Raw genomic sequence first — 20,778 nt, 5'->3', positions numbered from 1 at the left:
CCCCCCCCCCCCCCCCCCACCTTTTTTTTTTTTGCTAGGACCATTTAAAGTTAATTATAAGAAAATTGTCGCAAATAATCACAAGCCCAACATTTAGATGAAATTATTTATAATGTTGAATTTCTCATCACATAATCGGCAGTTTATGTTAAGCTGAGAAGCTCATTTCATGATGTTTCTCCCACCTGAAGCCAAGACTTTCCTGTTTCAATAAATGCGCAGGAAAGCTCAGTCTCATGTTCATGGCTCATAATAAATTGCACAAAAAACAAAGTCAACTAATGCAAATAAAATAAAATAATAATATTAATAAGGGAGTAAGAAGTTTAAAAGTCAAAATTTTCAAAGTACGAATTTTTTTCCCATATATTTTCCCTTTGATTTCTTTTACTTTATCTTTTTCTTTTTTTCAATATAAATGCAACCATTTTTTATGAAGAATTTATGAAGAATTCGCCCACGAAATCGAACTCATAACCCAAGAAAAGAAATTTAAAAGTGAAAAATTCAGTTACCGCCCGTTGTTGTCGTACAAAGTACTTAGAGCATCTCCAACAGCTTCTCTAAAATTTTCTTCAAAATAGGGAAGCAAAAGTCATATTCTCCAACTAATTTTTACACCAACTCCAACAGCTTCCCCATTTTGAAAAATCTTTTTTTTCCTCCAAAAATTTGGAGAATGCTGCAGATTTGGGGAAGCTTCCCCATTTTTTCTCCTCCATCCCTATTTTGGGGAATGAGATGGGGAATCTGTTGGGCCAAAACCTAACTAAATTCTTCAAAAATAAAAAATGGAGAAGCTGTTGGAGATGCTCTTAGAATCAATACAGAAATTCCCCAGTGTCATTTTCTGGTTGTAGACCATATTCTCCTGCCTACAAGTTCGCAGTTTGATCCACTTATAAGAGAGAATATATGCTCTCTAGTATTTTCAATACCCTAAACATAGTTTACACATAAATCTTGGACCACTATCAAAGTAAGCCTAAAATGGGATTCACTTCACAAACAGAACTATTTTCTTTTCTAGAGACAGGCAATTATTATGCTAAATATGTCCTGTGGTGTCTTGCTACCGATGTAATATCTACCGTCAAAGGTCCCAGCCCTGGAATCAAGCAGCAGTATCCTCTTTTCGTCTGGCATTATACCAAACGTCCCTGCCACCGCACCAAAACTCTGTAGTTGTTGTGAGGGTCGAGGGTTATAATTTTATACTCTTAACAACCTCCTCCTCAGCGAGAATGGATACTCGTAACCTATTCTGTTAAGGGAAAAAAATTGTCATGATCGACATAATCGTCCTAAAGAAGGTGGAGCACGGCCAATCATACCTGTTAAATTGCAGAATAGCACAAGGGAAACATTATCAAAGCTCCTTCAGGAAGGGGATAGAATCTCTCCAATATTTCTCAATGGCATCAATAACTTTAATACTATATCCCTTGTCCTCAGGGTAATAAGCAATGGGATCTGATAATAGGCGGTCCTGAAGATCGAGAACACCTTCTAGGGTTGCATGGAGACAATATGCGGCATAAGTTACATGGTAACCTCCTTCTTGAACCACTAGGAGACGCCCGTTACTGTACAAATCTGCCAGGGTCCTAATTATTTGGCCAATTTTATGATAACCCGTCATTGTCAAGCATTGCCTTCCATTAGGATCAAACTGCAACAAATAAAAGCTATTCGTCAAACCTAAAAGAAGTGGAAATTAAAAATATGTGGCTTCAGAGTTCAGACTCTACTTGCCCCCCATAAGCTTTTAAATTCATCCATGCCTACCCTTGCACTATTTTCAAGTCCCATCTTACCCCATGAAGGATCATTTTCAATACCTAGTTACCACTTATCGTTTTTTATTTTATTTTAAATGAATTAATGACAGGAAAGTTATAGTTCAGGTGGTATGATGGGTCTGAAAATGACAAACTTAATAGTTTAGGTCTGAAAATGACAAACTTAATAGTTTAGGGGAAAGAAGTCACTGAACCCAAAATATATTTGACACAGTTTCGCTGTAAGTCATATTAGACCTACTATGAACTGATACAGGAAACGTAACATGCTCACATCACCATCACATGAAACAATCTGAGGAATATAGAATGATGTGGATCAGAAAAGCATGTCTAACATTAGAATATAATGTCAATTGCAGATTCACCTCATGTAAATGATGTGGATCAGAAAAGCATGTCTAACATTAGAATATAATGTCAATTGCAGATTCACCTCATGTACTATCGGGTGTAGCCACTTGTATGCTGAAAACCATTTTATTAGCACTATACCATGGTTTTAAATATCGGACAATAATCCGATATTATCGCCGAGTTATCAGATTTGGGAGCTTTCCGCTAGGATAAGTAGGAATTTTAATCGGTTATCATTTTTTGGGGTTTATCAGCGAGTTATCGGCAATAAAGGTACTTATTGGCCGATAAGGAAGGCTCTAAATATCGTCTTTATCGGGCCAAATTTTGAGTTCAATTTTTGGGTAATGGGCAGTTATTTAGTGAGTTATTAAACCCGACCCGACTTGTTTTCTACAATTGGTTAGTGATTCTAAACATGATTATTTATACTTTGGTATGTTTATATTTCATTAAGTATGGTTAGACTACATTTTTTGGTTATTATATTATATATACACCATTTAATATATCACTCCCATAAATACTACTTATCCCCGATATATCCCTGATTTCCGCTATCCGATAAGGATTTTGACCGTCCGATAAATCCCCTATAACCGATATTTAAAACCTTGCACTATACACCCCCAGAACCTCAATTTATGCTATTTCTTCTTTAGTTTATGGCATGTGAGAATCACATGATGACAAATTACCTTTTGCCCTCGGTTCAGCCGTGAAAAAACTGATAGGGGCAAAAGGTGGTTTGCAGCATGTGATTCTCAAGTCACATTTCGACCTAACAAGGAAATCGTAAAATGACTTGCCACTGCTCCAAATCTCCCGAAGTTATGGTGAGGATTGAGGGTTATAATTTTATATTCTAATAGAAACAACGTCATCTGGAACTCAGGTGTGAGTGAAAATAAATATAGCTTTAGTGGGGTAAATGATTACCCTCCAACCCTCTACAGTGTAAGGGGTGTCCCTGCAGTTCACCCTCAAATACGTAATTCTATAAGAGCGAATCTATGTGGCTGACAGCTTCAAATTTATAATTAAAAAAAGAAAAAGAAAACAGTCTACATGTGGTGAGGGTGAGGGTTGAGGGTTATAATTTATAATCCTGAAAAACAGTTTTAAACCAATACAGTATAACGGCAATAAAATGCAAAACTTTAGAAGAAGCTAAATCTACAGTTAAACTCACTGCACTTGAATCTTGCCCTGCAACTAGAACAATGACCTCCGGCTCAAACTTTCGCAGAGCTGGAACCACCAATCTATTCATGGCATACACATAACCCTCATCCCCGGTTCCATTAGGCAAAGGTACATTCAAATTATATCCAAAACCATCACCTTCACCAACTTCATCAATAGTTCCATTTTGAGGATGTGAAGGACCCCAAGAACCATGACTCATATGAAGGGAGATCGTAAGAACATTATTCGACCTATAAAAACCCTCAGCAGTGCCATTTCCATAATGGACATCAATGTCAACTGCAGCAACTCTTTTGCATCCAGAATCTAGAGCGAGTTGAATAGCAAGACCGGCATTATTTAAAAAGCAATATCCATCGGCTTGAGAAGGCTGTGCATGATGACCAGGTGGACGAACTAGAGCATAAGAAAGTTTTGCATGTTGATCCAATATATGTTTCATTGCTAATAATGTGGTTCCGGCAGCAAGAAGGCAAGCGTCCCATGAGCCGGGGTTTAAGAAAGTGCCAGCACAGATTTCTTTGCCCCTGGATCTATTAGCTTGTACAAGTTCCTCTATGTATTCTGGCATCAGAACAAAAAAATCAAATATCAGGAAATAGATAGTTTATACCAGATAGGCTACAGCTTCTCCATCACTATTTTTTTGGAATTAAATGTGGATACACCCCATGTACCATCACCCGCCGATAGGCCCCTTATAGTTCCATTATAGTTCCATTGCCGCAGATAGACACTTTTACGCTCAGAGGAAAAGAATTTATTATTTTGAAAAATAAATATCCTTAGGGAAAATCCGCCAAATATTTTCACTCAGGGGTATCTGCAACAATAAAGCTATAGGGGTCTATCCACATCTGGGGGATAATATGATGCGAAACGGGGGAGGGGGTCTATCGGAATCAGCGATCTAATTTAAACAACGCACCGTTTCGCCAAAATTCATAATATTCGGTAATTTAAACAACGCACCGTTTCGCCAAAATTCATAATATTCGGTAGGAAATTAATTTAAAAACAATTAATGTGACAGATGGAATTCGGTAGGAAATTAATTTAAAAACAATTAATGTGACAGATGGATTTTAATAAGATTTGCATCGACAGTTATGAACAATTCCAATCTCGATTAATTTAATTGCAATATTCATTATCATTGCACAAGTTTTACAATCAATATCAAGTTTTAACAATCACATGTTCAGTTACTCTCAACTCACAATTATACTTTAAACAGTGAATATATGATAAGAGTTTAGAGGTAATATACTCATGCAATTAACTAACAAAATGAGATTGACAGAAAAATAAAGAGGAACGAAAGAAAACGAAACCTTCGTCGGTCTGAACAAACTCGACGTGAGAGACCTCTGAAGGTGGTGCGACAACGGTGAACTGAACGACGATGATGAGGCGAAGATCTGATGACGACGAGTGCGACGGTGTTGAACTGATGACGACGCGACGACGGGATGAAGGTGGTGCGATGTCCCACGGGTAGTCGTCGGGTCGATGCAAGTGGCAGGCGTTGGGACGAGGCTGAATAAATGACGGCTCTAAGAGTGGAGGACGGAGGGAAATCAACGACTGTTGAGGTGATTCTAACGGCTTATGGAGGCGGGAACGACGTCTGCTCGAAGGTAAGGAGAGCAGGGATAGATCGGTAGCTTGTGGAAGAGAAGGGGTGGGGGCAGCGAGGCTGTGAGATGAACAGATGAATGGGAGAAGATAAAGGTTTGACAACTAGAAGAAGAGGAACATGTATTGGCCTAGGGTTTCACACCCGAGGCCTAGGTTTCACACCCAAATTAAGCCAACTCAAATTTCATTTCAATTTTTAATAATTCATTGATTTTCAATAGTCTCATACAACTTTATTTATAAAAAAAACTACGTGCACACAACGTGCAATAAAAATAGAAACAAACAATAATCCCTCAAATCACTCAACTAAAATTAAACTAAATTTTAAATTTTAAATTTTAAATTTTAAATTTCAAATTTCAAATTTCAAATTTCAAATTTCAAATTTTAGATTACAAAATTCAAAAATATATCAACTAATCAAATATTGCCATTTCTTATCCTCATTATAATACCTGGGGTTTATCTGCAGTTAACCCCTGTTTAAAAGGTAAATAATAGAAAACCCCTCTATTTGGTTTGTAGAATTGAGAGAAAATACCCTTTAAGGTTTACTTTAATAGCCATGTACATGGTTCTATAGACAACAGCTAATTATAATATTCTATTACTATAGACTTTTACATCCAAATTAACTTCAAAAAACCGAAAGGGAGGGGAAGTATCACTTTTAAAATCTTAGGGGTACTTCCGTGAACATGCAAATCTTAAAGAGGACTTTCTGTAGACATTTTTTAAATCTATATAAAGTTTTTTGTTCAAGGATGAGAAAGGAAGGACAGGATGATCCCAAGATTAAGGCTCTAATTACTTGCGTTAAAAGTACTGCAAAAGAAAAGAAAATAGAAGAGAGATCTAGAGATACATATTGAGGCAGGAGAGGGAATTTCTTCAGCTTGTTTCATTATGCTTTAAGAAAAGAGATAAACATTTATTATTTTCATTCCAAAGTTTAGCAAGGAAGCATCAGTCGTGTAGCGGTGAGGCATCACTAAGGCTATTTGGGGCTATTGCGGTAAAATAGCGGTAAAAAACGCAAAGTCAAACAATAGTCTAATTTAGATATGTACAAATACTCGAAAAAAAATTAAAGAAAAATCTAAAAAATCTAAAAGTGCATATTTAATAATCTAAAGAGATTCTAAACATGAAATACACATGTAACCGTCACATAATACTGAAGACGACTAGAGGAGGAGTCAAAGAGTCGTCGTCTTCGACAAGATGAGCTGAGAGGTGAGAGGACCGCAGTAGAAGGAGCTCATGGAGAACGGAGGTGAGAGGAAGTGCTAAAGTAGGTGTCGGAGGTTGTGGGAGGCTGCGAGAATACCCTGGAAATCGTGGGAGACAACGGGGCGGGAGGCGACAGGATGCAGCGGTTACGGGTCATGTTTAATTTTAGAAAAAATAAACCTCAATCGCTTTTAAATAGGGGTCAAAAAGTGAATTTTGCCCACAATCGCTCGTTATTCACTGCTTTGACGCGCTATTGATCGCTTATGCGAACAGAAAGCGCATATTCTGCAATATGTCACCGCTATTGGGCGATAACGTAGCGGGACGGGACCATTAGCGCTATTAGCGCCGCTATTGCGGCGCTATTTATCGCTATTTATAACAGTGGGAATCATCCATGAACATCTCTCATATATTGGGGATATCCTAAAAAAACACCAGTAAGGAAGAAACAACCAACGTTTAAAATATTGGCACTGCAAGCAGCTCCAATTCACCTTTGTCACTAACAATATTAGGAGTTTTCACCAGGTTGACAATTTTCAAATTGAAATATCATCCAAGCTAATCACACGTTTTCAATTGTACATGTTTTTTAAAGAAAATTTAATTGTATATGTGCTCGAGGCATCAGAGTAAAAACTCTTTTAGACAATAAATGGGGCATCCAACAGATACCTCAGCCTTCCTAATTATCAAAAATGTTTGTTACAAGTTAAAGCCATACCAAAGCCATACCCTCTACTCCAAAAGCATGGCTATAGTGTTCTTACCATATATACAAAATATGCTCACACAGCAGCTAGATTAACAACAGCATGCAAAAAACAAGTTTAAACCATTTTGTGGCATCAGAGTAAAATTCTTTTAGAAAATAGCAAGACAAAGGTATAATGGGTGCTTGCCCATCCTGTGGCAGTAGAGGCTCCTCCAATTTGCGTGTAAATTTTTTTTAACTAACAATGTATTGAAGACTTGCTCAATAAAATTTTCCAAACAACATTGTGAGTGAGAAAGTGAGGAACTGGAAACACAATTTTCCATTTTCACACTGCAACAATTTCTCACCAAAAACTATATGGAGAGAAAGGAGAAAATGAGTAATTGGACAATGAGAAAGGAGAAACTTATCTGGAAACACAATTTCCCATTATCTCACTACATTCATTGATATTCATATTTCTTTTCCTAGAACAAAATCCAGCCATCTCTCACAACAAATTGGACAATGCTAGAAAGTACAAGTATAAAATCTCTCATGAGAAAGTGGAAAGTGAATAAAAGTTTTCTGATATAGCGTTGACATGGCATCTATTTATAGTACTGCAGCATAAAAGAAAATTTTCCAAACAACCTGTACTTTTAGAAACAGGGAATGTCAAGAGATGCTTCTAATTTTACAGGACTCCCATTCTTTTAGGAAGCAATCACCTTCCTCACATTTCTATTTTTATAGGTTTTCTTAATACTAAACGTGTCAAGCATCACCCTCATAACTTTCCTAGCCAGGCAATTAACAAACACAATAGATCCGCTCTTATTCAAGCATATGCTTGAGTTGGTTGCAAAACTATTTAACATTTTCAACGATTCTTCCCTAGAAGGACAATCTTTTAATAATTTTTTTAAACTTAATTAAAAACTAACCAGGATTCAGATTATTCATAAAATCGATCTGACCCATTCCCAGAACCCATGCATAGCACGACCTTCGTGTACCGGACTGTCCTTTATAAACAACAATCAAGTTTCCGCCACATCATCAATTCAAGTCGAAACCGGTCACACCTGATATTTAAGTTTTAAGTGAACCCAAGGTTGGGAAAGCATTGAACTGGGATTGGAAAACCCGAGAATAGCGAGCTGTTGAGGCCCTGTGCATTCCCCCCAACAAGCTCTCACTTGGCTGCTCTTGCTCCAAGGGAGCGGTAACAGCGAACTTTGTGGGTTCGAATGCTGAAGGTTTGGATCATCCTAACTCTGAATTTGCTACCTCTTTTACGAGTTCATCTTGGTCCACCTGTGGATTGCTATCCAGACTGTTGGCTTGAGCGGCGAACAGTTTGGTGTCTAACAAACATTGACCCAGATAATTGGACCGGGTTTCATTTTAATTGTGCACAACAAATTTCAGCCTAAATTGCTAACATGGTAGAGTTTTGGTTTCGTCTTATTAAAAAATATAAAAAGTTGATTGTTTGTTTAACTAAATTTGGAATTTCCGTTCTTTTTTACTCTAAAATTGTCAAGAGTATTTTATTTGCAAATATGGCCATTGTTTAAATTAAAATTTAAAATTGGATTCTTTAAAGGGAAAATTGCTTCAAGACCCCAAATCCAAACTTTGAATGTGCCCCAGCCCCCCCAACTTTAACACATGTGCTGCACCCCTATTTTTTTGAAAAAATTGTGTCCAAGCCCCTCTCCCCAAGTTTCCATGCAAACTCCATACATAATCCCCATTTTACCCTTCCTTCCTCGACCCACCCCAGGCCCACCTGCGCCGCTCACGTCAACCCCGATCTGTGCCGGCCGCCCTACTTTCGCCTCCCGCCCCCCCCCAACAACAATAACATACAACGGCCGCCAATCCTGCTTACCGCACCTCCCTCAGCCCTCCCGCACCATCGCCTCCCCCGGTTCCGTGGGTTCGGTCGCCAAAAGCATTTCCAGACGATGAGGGCTTGGCGGAGATGCTGGACGCGACCCACGTGCCAATGGGGGAGAAGGATGTGCTAATGGTTTTCGTTTGAGCTCAATGTGTGAACTGTAATAGTTAACATGTTATCTATAATAATTAACTTGTTATCTATAAAAGTTAACATGTTATCTATAATAGTTAACATCCGCTGGCATGAGAAAGAGAAGAGGGTAAAATCTGGATTTTAGGAGCTGATGTGTCTAATCATGAGCTGAAATCATGATGGAGGGGCCTGAACATAATGTTTTAAAAAAAAGAGGCTGAAGCACATTAAAAAAATAGGAGGGGCTGGGGTACATTGAAAGTTTAAATTTTGGGCCTAGAAGCAATTTTTCCTTCTTTAAATTGTCCTCTTTTAAAAACCTATATTACCTATTGTAGGCGTCAAAAAATGCTGAAAGATATCCAAGCGCAGCTTAAAAGGAGATTATCGAAAAATCAAAGAAAAAGACAGACTTTACTGTCTCGCACGCGAGACAAACTTTACTGTCTCGCCGTGCGAGACGGTCTTTACTGTCTCGCCGTGCGAGACAGTCTTTACTGTCTCGCAGAGCGAGACAGTTCTCGAAGGCTCAGAAACTGTTTTATAAACCGCCGTCACGTGGCTATTAACTGCCAAAGAACATGGAAAACGTTGTGGGCGAGAATCACGTTGACAACTGCCAAAATAACGGAGTTTTAAAACGTGGGAAGGCAGTTACAACAAAAACTGTCAGACAGTTACTATTTCCGAGACAGTCTTTACTGTCTCGGAACCCAAGACAGTCTTTACTGTCTCGGCCACCGAGACAGTAAACACTGTCTCGGAAGCACTGTTCATCCTGGAGGCTATAAATACCCCCTGAGATCGATTTTTGAAGGGGCTGATCATTCTTGAGCACTTTGGAGCAGACAGAGCAGAGTTCCTGAGCTTCTGGCAATTCCTTGAGATTCGAGCTTTGACTTGATTTCAAGAAGAACGACTATCTTACTTTGATAAGATATCGTTTCAAATTCTCACTTCGATAAACGAAGGAAGAATCACTAAACCCCTCACGATTCAATCAGAATCTGTGATTTGGTGGTCCACGAGTCAAAGCGCTCCCGGCACACTGGCGACCACAGTGGGAGCCAACGGTTTCGCTGCCGAGACCGTCGTGTCGCAGCCAATCAAGATACCGATTGAATCCACGGTCGAGTACGAATTTGACCAAGCGAAATTTGAGGAATATCTGTCAGCCTTATCCTCAAAGTCTTCCTCGCCTCACAAATGCAGGAAAATTTCATCTTCTAAGAAGGTTTTCAAGTTTTCGACTCCGTCGAACATTACAAATGAAGACTCTCGCCTCATTGTTGCTGAGAATTCTACTCGTAACATCTCTGCTCATGATGACTCTTATCTAGTTAAAGAGTCATCGAATCAAAGCTCATTGACACTGACGAAGAGGGCTCGTCAGAGACAACGTCAGCGCCGCGCTCGCCAAATAGCTAAGGCCTTGGAACAAACCGACGGGGTTCGTTATCACGCGGACCTAGAGTCGAGGAGGCATCGAGTGGTTCAGTTGTCTCAACGACCAATAACTCATACCTCTGCTAAATTAACGACGGATGAATGGACTTTTGTCAAGAGGGCTCGCTCAACCCTCAAAGAACGTATACAAAAGCGTCGTGCAAACACTGCTTATGCCCGTGCTCTCTTACAACAAAGATGAGAAAGAAACAAGAAAACGGTGGCCAAAGAACCACCAAAATTCTACAAAGTCTGGATTCCGAAGTCTGGAGTTATGCAAAATCAGCATTCGGGGCCCGTTAAGACTCCATACCCGCAAGGGGGTGGTTCCAAACGTGTGACTCCTGAAATAACCTTGGATCGCTCAAAGGCAACAATAATTTGTCCTGAGAATGCCAATAAGGTTTTACACCCCCAGAAGAAGACGTGTTCGCCAAAAGACATCGTTATGCCTGGGAGGTCATACCAACAGACGATAGGATTTTCCGGCAATCATACCGATGAATCATACTATCAAATTGTGGGTTTGAATAGATTTCGAAAGAGAATTGTTCAAAAAATGAACTCTCATTGTTCCTGTGTGCGACTCATTAGAGCAGTATTGTCGGAAGATGATTACTCCAAACGAGAAGCCATCCCGCAAAGAGTCTCAATGGTCCAGAGACTTTTCACCGAAATGTCAAAGCCCAAGCCGGGACATTTCTGCAATAAACTTGCTGTCCAAGAGGATGAACTCCCTGAAGTCACCATCAACATGGTTGATAAAAGAAAGTCTAAGCGGCATTCAAGTGACTCAGATCCTGACTTTTCCCCGAGAGGAAAAGTCAATTCAAGAATTGCCAAACGGATGTCCCGATTCCAGTTAGGAGCCATCAGGCATAGAGACTACAAGAGAATGCATAAAGGAATGTCATCAGAGGATGAGCTCTCGGATACTTGCTCTGCGATCGCTTCGGATGATACGGTATCTAGCACAGGACAAACCAGAGAAGTACTCACAATCACCTCTGATCAGTTCACTCAAATACTTCAAGAAGCTCTAGCCAAACAACGTGAAGAAATTAGAGCTGAAATGAGGACATAGATGGAGTTAGCTATCCAATAAATGAGAGAATTGCTAGCTCAACGGCCTCAACCTCCTGAGTCCAGTCAGCGAGCTGAATCTAGTCGCCACACTCAGAATGTTATAGATGATAGTGATCCAGAAGTGGATGAAGTCATTATGGCTGATACTCCTCCCAATAGCAATATTAACGCATCCTCCCAATAACGATATTGGGGGTGGTTCAATGGCACCTCTTACAGGGGATGGCCTAACTCATTCTCCTCAACGTCCTTCGAATGAAGACATAGGCGATGACGAGAAAATGAAAGAGCTTGAAAACAAAATCAACGCTTTGATGACGGCTCAAGAAGTGAAAAAGACGGGTATTCCATGTCCTTATCTAAGAGAATGGGATTCAATACCGTACCCGGCAAAATTCAATCTGATTAACTTCACAACGTTTGACGGGAAAAGCTCGCCTACTCAGCACTTGATTTATTTCAAGTCTCATGTGGGCATGATTTCTGAAAACGAGACTTTAATGGTCCGGTCATTCGTTGGCACTCTTCGTGGTCCCGCCTTCGATTGGTATCGACGTCTCAAGCCAGGGAGCATCAATTGCTGGGATGACATGGAAAGTTTATTCCTCAGCAACTTTTTCGATGATGATACCGAAGTGTCAATCGGAACCCTTCTAGATGAGAAGCAAAAAGACGGAGAGTCAGTCGATAATTTTGTCAAGCGCTTCCGTAACAAGGCAATGAATTGCAGAGATCCTGTTACAGAGGAGTTCATCCTGCAAACATGCCATAATAATTTCTCCATCGATGTCCTGGAAGCTCTGGGGGTCGTACCATCCAAAACTTGAAAAGAGTTAAAATTACGTAGCGAACAAGCTGAACACTTTCTTAAAAGAAAGAAAGTTGAGAGAGGTCAACCGACGACATCCCCAATTCCTGTGAACGCGACTCTCGATCCGAGGTTCCAAAAGGAGTATTCTTTCGAAGATGATGAAGCTCCAGCCATCTCGAAGTACCTCCTCGCCAACGACAAGATCGAGCTACCACCTATTAAAGATCAGGAGGGAGCTAAAAGGATTACGGATCCAAACTACTGTGCATACCACAGAAGGGTTCTTCATCCCACTAAGGTTTGTTTTGGACTAAAAAACAAAATCCAAGCCTTAATTGACTCTGGTGTCATAACGGCGAAACAAGCCAAATAAAAATGACCCCAACTCCATCGGGTACACGAGTATAAACTGTTTTCCATCACTCCAAAGAATATACAAGTATAAACTGCTTCTCGATCATCCAACTGAATACAATGGTAAACCCAGCTTCACAAAGGAAGCTGGGGGTGGATGATTTATGTAACGGGAAGTTCCTAGAGAATCTTATATTCTTAAGGATAACTCGAACATGCGACTGAGGATGACGTACTCCAACAGTTAGGACCAAAGCCAAAATCCCCTCTCGATTCGTTCCATGAACGAGAGGTCCACAAATTGAACGATCAAACCTTTAAACAGTTAGGATCGTCTCAAATTTCCATTTTGGTCAAACCTTTAAACAGTTAGGACCAAAGCCAAAATCCCCTCTCGATTCCTTCCATGAACGAGAGGTCCACAAATCGAACGATCAAACCTTTAAACAGTTAAGATCGTCTCAAATTCCCATTTTGGTCAAACCTTTAAACAGTTAGGACCAAAACCAAAATCCCATTTTGGTCAAACCTTTAAACAGTTAGGACCAAAGCCAAAATCCCCTCTCGATTCCTTCCATGAACGAGAGGTCCACTCAAATTGAACGATCAAACCTTTAAACAGTTAGGATCGTCTCAAGCCCCTATTTGGTCAAACCTTTAAACAGTTAGGACCAAAGCCAAAATCCCCTCTCGATTCCTTCCATGAACGAGAGGTCCACTCAAATTGAACGATCAAACCTTTAAACAGTTAGGATCGTCTCAAACCCCTATTTGGTCAAACCTTTAAACAGTTAGGACCAAAGACAAAATCCCCTCTCGATTCCTTCCATGAACGAGAGGTCCACTCAAATTGAAAGATCAAACATTTAAACAGTTAGTATCGTCTCAAAACTCCCACTTGGTCAAACCTTAATACAGTTAGGACCACAACCAAAATCTTTTCTCGATTCATTCCATGAACGAGAGGTCCACTTTTAGTTGAATAATCAAACCTTATGACAGTTAGGATTATTCAAACCCGTCCAGATTCTTTAAGTGGAGATCCCACTTTGAGTTTCCTTTGCACTTAGGAGATAAAATATAAAATTCTTCCTCTCCGATTTCAGGTTCATCTCTACCAACAAACAAGAGACCAGGAGATAGAATATAAAATTCTTCCTCTCCGATTTCGGGTTTATCTCTACCAACAAAAAAGAGAAAAATTCTTCCTCTCTGATTTCGGGTTCATCTCTACTAACAAAAAAGAGACCAGGAGATAGAATATAAAATTCTTCCTCTCCATCATTGGGTTCATCTCTACCAACAAAAAAGAGACCATATTACTCCAATAGGTACACGAGTCTAAACTATTTTCCTACACTGGGCAGGCAGTTTCTGGAGAATATTAATCTGAATATTCTTAAGGATAACCTGACGAACTCTCAATGGACATACAAGCATCAATCTGGAAATACCAGCCTCGATTCAAGTTCTCAACAACGGTCAAGCGATAAACGCGATGCCGGGAGAACATTAGCTGTTCTGCAAAGAACTGGATAGACAAATGAATGAAGAGATTAAGAGCTGGAGCCATTTTACAGATTCTTCTACACGATCTACTCAATCAAGTATTGAAAGGATTGCAAATAAGACCTGTCTTATCCAAAGTGTCCCAGACTCCTCTATAAAAGAATAAGTCTGAAACACTTTGGAGGGGGTATCTGTAGGCATCAAAAAATGCTGAAAGATATCCAAGCGCAGCTCAAAAGGAGATTATCAAAAAATCAAAGAAAACGACAGACTTTACTGTCTCGCCCGCGAGACAGACTTTACTGTCTCGCACGCGAGACAGTCTTTACTGTCTCGCCCGCGAGACAGTCTTTACTGTCTCGCAGAGCGAGACAGTTCTCGAAGGCTCAGTATTTACTGTCTCGCGGGCCGAGACAGCAAACACTGTCTCGCCCACCGAGACAGTAAACACTGTCTCGGAAGCACTGTTCATCCTGGAGGCTATAAATACCCCCTGAGATCGATTTTTGAAGGGGCTGATCATTCTTGAGCACTTTGGAGCAGACAGAGCAGAGTTCCTGAGCTTCTGGCAATTCCTTGAGATTCGAGCTTTGACTTGATTTCAAGAAAAACGACTATCTTACTTTGATAAGATATCGTTTCAAATTCTCACTTCGATAAACGAAGGAAGAATCACTAAACCCCTCACGATTCAATCAGAATCTGTGATTTGGTGGTCCACGAGCCAAAGCGCTCCCGGCACAGGCAAAGATCCCACGCAAGCAGCGATCCAAACAACGATCCTGTGTTTGTTTCTAAAAAGTTATAATTTTCATTTTGTTGTGTAAAAGAAGTCTTATAAAAAGACTATTTCTTTTGAATTTGTTGTAATCGACTGAAGATATAATGAATTCCACAACGAGAGCAACTTTTGACGCAAACACCTATCTATATACTATTACTAAAAACTTACCCATGAAAACGCCACTTGGCAACTTTTACCCATGAAAACGCCACCTGACAAATAGTACAAGTGGAAAATAGTACACCATTGCACATGCCACTTGGCAACTTCCTGCTCTTTTAAAATTACTTTCTTAAATACCCTTTCTTCAATTCCTAATATCCATCTATATGGCAAAAAACGCTTTTTGTTTTACCCTTGGATCTCAAGACCGACTCTTCGCTTCCCCCGTTCTTTCCCCCGTTCTTCATTTCCCAAGACCGACTCTTCGTTTCCTTAGATATCAGAAACCACCTTCAACTCCCCAAATCACCTCCTCACTCTTAACAATTTCCCCCACATTACTTCAGATCCACTTTTCTTCACTCTATCCCTCAACCCATTGAGGAAATAAGCAGCAAATCGAACCACGAGCGATTCCCTCTCCCTTAGTCATTAATCTCTTCAAACCCTAAAGACCCAACTTAAGAAATTCCATCAAATGTCCGAAAGTTAAGAACTTTTTCAAGTTCTTTTTGCTCCTATTAAAAATCTCAAAGGTCAGAACTTTTTAATTTATTTGGATGTATTTTGATGCGTAATCTTGGTTTCTGACATTTCCTTTCTTTTTCTGTTTTTGTAGATTTTAGAATTTTGTGTGAGATGAAGCTGTCACTATCATAGTGTGTAAATGTTTTCCTTCTTCTATTTTGTAAGTTATTGCAAGAATTATGAAAAATGTTTGAAGCTTAATGTTTGTGGTTAAAAAAATGGATTTTAGAACATGAAGAACTAATGTTAGTGAGCTCATGTTGGAATTGATCTTTTTTGAGTTTTCTTTGCTCCTGTATGAAATCGCATAGGTGAGACCTTTTTGAGTTCTTTCATGTATTTCGATGAGTCCTCTTGGTTTGTGACATTCCCTTTTTTTTTGGAAAAATTTTGAGTGGAAGTTGGTGTGAGACGAAGCTATCATTCTCATTTTGCGTAATGTTTTTTTTTTGGAAAAATTTTGAGTGGAAGTTGGTGTGAGACGAAGCTATCATTCTCATTTTGCGTAATGTTTTACTTTTCTATATTTTCGAATTTATTCGAAGCTATCATTCTCATTTTGCGTAATGTTTTACTTTTCTATATTTTCGAATTTATTAGGTGAATGCTATGATTTGTTTGAAGAGTCATGTGTATGGTACCGAAAAGGATTTTGGAATATGAAGAACAAATGTTAGTGGACTCAGATGAGAAATTGACATAGAAAAACTGATTTCTGGAAATTTCGAGAGCGCAACTGATATACAAGCATGATCTTTCTTATAAAATGTAGATGGACTCAAATCAAGCTGTTATAGTTTCTATTTTTTTAGTTATTCTTATATACATGATGAAGGAAGCAAGAAGGTAGTTAGATCTTAATTAGTATTTATTTATTTATATATATCATTTAATTTGTTATTATTTATTACCAATGAAGTTTAGAACCTTTTAGCATTAAATGGTTAGGAGACATAGGATCTATAGCTCTTTTGCTCTGTAATAGAGAAATTTGTTTTTTTTTAAATCTAATCTAATCGACCCCCTTTCAAGTATAAGACCGTTCATCTTTAAGGCAGTGGAGGCGAGGAGGATGGTATAGGTATAGGGGGAAGGAAGGGTTGAGGAGGGGATGGGTTTGGCATTAAAATTTAGTTTCTGATTTGGGTTTTCCTATCATTTCTGTCATCCCCTTCTTTTCATTCCGACTTCTTCAAGACATATGTTTTGCAGATTATTTGAATTTCAAGAGATTTTTCCTAAGACATTTAATTGTTGTGAACATTTGGGAATTTTTCAATGCCGGATAATATATCATTAGATATAAAATTGCATTTAAAATAATATAATTTTTTGGTTTCTGAATGAAATATCACTACATTTACATACACTTTTTTAAAGGTTGTCCGGGTTTTGATTGTAACATTGTATCAAGTATTATGAAATTAGTAATATTAAGAATCTTCCTCGAATTTTTGAACCAATGTTTCGAATTATAAGGTTATAATTAAGACACTATATGCTTGAGAACATAAAATTCAGTAGTTATTATTTGGCTAATTCATAGCATGAAATTATTCTAATGTGATTTTAGGTTTTGGATAAATTTGTTAGCTCTATCTGAGCGTGTCCTATAATATATGTGTATATAGTGGTGCATGTTTGTGTGCGTGTTTGACAAACTCAAATTTTATTTTTCAATTCATGTATCTTATTAAAAGTTCTCTGTCGTATGAGGATGTTTCAAAGTATAGATTTGATGAAATTGATAACTACTTCGTAGGAACACGATGATGATTATGTAACATTCAGTAGCAGCTCCTTGAGATGTATCAGGTACTGGAATTGGGAAAGGAGGCGGATTACTGGACTTGATTTTGAGTAAGGCTTGACGTATCAGTCTAACTGAAAGATACCTATTTCATTTTGTTTCAGCTATAGTATTGTTCAGTTGTTGTTAAAAAAAGGCTTTTAGTTTTCTCATTTTAATGGTGTTGTCATAAATAATATAAATATTGCTTCATTGAAAAAAAAATGTGAGTCTAATAGAGCTTGGTCACGACACCACAGGATCCCTAAGAAGTTTTCATGTAATTTATACTAGAAAGACTTGGTACTTCTATTAGTGTAGGTAGACATTCAAAGTCTGCTTCATCTTTCATATTTGTATCTTCACTAGAGATCTTATATTCCTTATTTTGCTCACATATAAAAGCATATTTTAGCTTATTCACTTGATATTCCTTATTTTGCTCACATATAAAAGCATATTTTAGCTTATTCACTTGAAGTCAAACGAATGGAGTTGTGTAAAAATTTTTGCTCACATATAAAAGCATATTTTAGCTTATTCACTTGAAGTCAAACGAATGGAGTTGTGTAAAAATTAAGAAAGCAATTGATTGTAATGGGCTGATAAGTTATTGGATGCTTTTGTATTTTCTTTCTTTGTCATTTTAAGAGGTACTTTTTTTAGTTATTTGTTTATTTAATTATGAATATCAATAAATGATGATTAGAATTTGTGTTTTTATTGTTGTTTGCAAGATAAAGATTCGGAGTTTTGAACGTTGTTATTGACTTGAACACTTTGATGCACAAGACTTAAATCTGCTGGGTGAAGAAATACAATGTTATACATTAAATGTTTGTAAAATTAAATGGCTGAAATATGACAGCAAATACAAGCTAACACGTTGCTTTTGGCTAAAATTTGACATAGTTGATGCACTCTAATTTGACATAGTTGATGCTAATTTGACAGATTTTAATTCTTCCATGAAAATAGCTCATCCTATCTTAAGTTGTCATTTTTTTCTATTGTTGTTTTGAACTGTTATGGTTTTTCTACAGATTGGTAGATTGCTCACTCTTTCATTAACAAAAGAAAAAAATGAATACAAAAGGAAAAGATAGAATTAAAGATTTTTTTGCCTATACAAGTATATTTTTCTTTTCTTTTTATATAATTATATTTTTCTGTTTCAGATCTGTTTGTTTCTTTGTTTATCTTTACTATTGGTAAGTGATGAACTCAATATAATCTTACTAGAATGTATTTCTCTTATATTATGTTTTGTTATTTTTCTCCAATGGCAATGCATTTCACTTCAATATTTTTGTTCTTTCTTATGTTTATATAGAGTATGTGAGAGTTGCATTTTATTTAACTAATTGAGTACTTCTTATGTCGTATTCTTATGGTTTGATGATGTTCTAAAATTGCAACATATACAATTTTTTTACACTGACTTTATTTGATTTAGGTATTACATTGTCTCTTATTTTCGTCAGGTGGATGACATACACCCCTTATATAATAGGTATTATATTTTCTTTGTTTTTTAACATTTCACTTTTATTTTACCAATTTCTTTGGAAAGTTATCAAAGGTTTAAATATTGATATGACTTGAACAAAATATTCAAATATTATTTTCCCATGTTTACATTTTTCCAAACCTTTTATTTTTTTAATTTTTTTAAGTTTACCCATTTTGGTACTTTTTTGATATCAGATATTTCACTTTAATTTTGAATTTTTTCTACTTTATAAATAATAAAATAACTCCCACCATATTTCTGAATACCGCTTTTACACATTTACATTTTTTAAACTATATATGATCATAAACTGATTCAAGTTTTCCAAACTTTCTAATTTTCCATACTATATATGCAACTTAGGTTGTATCATTTCTGACTACTTATATATTATTACTGTTTTATTTTGTATTCTTTTGTTACATCAACTTTTTGTATATTAAACAAATCCGTGCATCGCACAGCCTGAAACTAGTTTATATTATTATTGCATTAAAACAGCTATGACTGGTTGCAGAAATGCGGCGCGTGTCAGTCATTTACTATCCATACTTAAGGGGCTGTTTGTTTTGTTGTTTTTGAGAGGTTTTAAGAGTGGAAAGCTGACATTTTGTCAGAAAATGTCAGCTCTTCACCCAAAAACACCTCTAACAGAGGCGTTTTTGGGTGAAAAGCTGACATTTTCTGACAAAATGTCAGCTTTCCACCCTTAAAAAAAATTTACCCAAACGCGCCCTAACCCATTTGTTATCTATACCTGATTTATCTCGGAAATAAATACATATAGTTATTTTTTTTCATTAATATTTTCGTTTCTAAATGAGAAAATGAGCTTGGTGAGTTCAAATCATAATATCATAGTCATAAATCCTAACCCCCCAAATTAATAATGAATTCGACATCACAATTCGCATGAAACCCCCCCGAAATTAATAAATTTCAAACAATCGAAGTAGAGAGTGAGAGTTACCAGGAGTATGAAACGAAAGAAGCTCGGATATCTCGGCTCTCCTTCCGCCGTGCCACTTGATATAATCCTTAACGGGTCCTCTTCGGAGTATGGATACCATGTTTCGCACCCGATCCGAATTCTCCGGATGCCCGTCCAAAACCTCGAGAAACCCCGGGTCGAATCCGCTGTCGAATACGCCCGTGCCCGCGTTGTGAGCCAGTATGCCTTCGTGGTAGAAGACGTGGATGAGGTTTTGAGGGGAGGGTGGAGATTGAAGATGATCCATGGCGAAATTAGAGATCTTAGGGTTTTGGATGCTGGACTTCGAAATAATTGTCCTAACGGAATAATTTTTTTTTTTTTTTTGGATGCGGCATAAATTAGGATAATTCGAGATAATTGATGACGTGATATATTATAAAAGTATAATATTTATTTATTAATTAAATCTGAATTAATATATCTAATTAGTTTGATATATCATGTTATATAATATAACACATTTTTACTTTATACTAAAATATAATATATTATATTATAATTACTAATTAATTATAACTATATTTAATGTTATTAATTAATATAATATGATATGTTATAATAATATGATATATTATATAATGTACGAATAATATATTTAATATAGTTTTTAAAATAAGCCATTTCACAAAAAATAATGGAAATTTTGTGTCAATGTCCCAAATTTGAAAACTTCATGTGCTTCAGCTATTTTTTACTTTCATCTATGTGCTTAAGCCCTCAATATAAGTTAATATTATGTCAAGGTCCTTATTCAGAGAGAGGAAAAAAATCTAAAAACCCAAAAATACCCTCTCCCCATAGAGATCACAG

The 20,778-nt window shown here is 37.4% G+C and overlaps 1 protein-coding gene across 1 annotated transcript; it reads right to left on the bottom strand.

Annotated features, from left to right (window-relative positions):
- Positions 775 to 20,281, bottom strand: LOC109825939 (histone deacetylase 8). The gene is made up of 4 exons (XM_020392854.1): positions 19,945 to 20,281; positions 3,352 to 3,932; positions 1,335 to 1,672; positions 775 to 1,264 (listed from the first exon to the last, which is right to left on the bottom strand). Exons 1-3 carry the CDS (start codon positions 20,210 to 20,212, stop codon positions 1,370 to 1,372), a joined length of 1,152 nt encoding a protein of 383 aa, XP_020248443.1. The 5' UTR covers positions 20,213 to 20,281; the 3' UTR covers positions 775 to 1,264; positions 1,335 to 1,369.

The sequence above is a fragment of the Asparagus officinalis genome, chromosome 10 (assembly GCF_001876935.1).
Source record: "Asparagus officinalis chromosome 10, Aspof.V1, whole genome shotgun sequence".
In the NCBI taxonomy this organism is placed as follows: Eukaryota; Viridiplantae; Streptophyta; class Magnoliopsida; order Asparagales; family Asparagaceae; genus Asparagus; species Asparagus officinalis.
The sequence above is the reverse complement of the archived record's forward strand: the minus strand, read 5'-3'. Positions and strand labels throughout refer to the sequence as shown.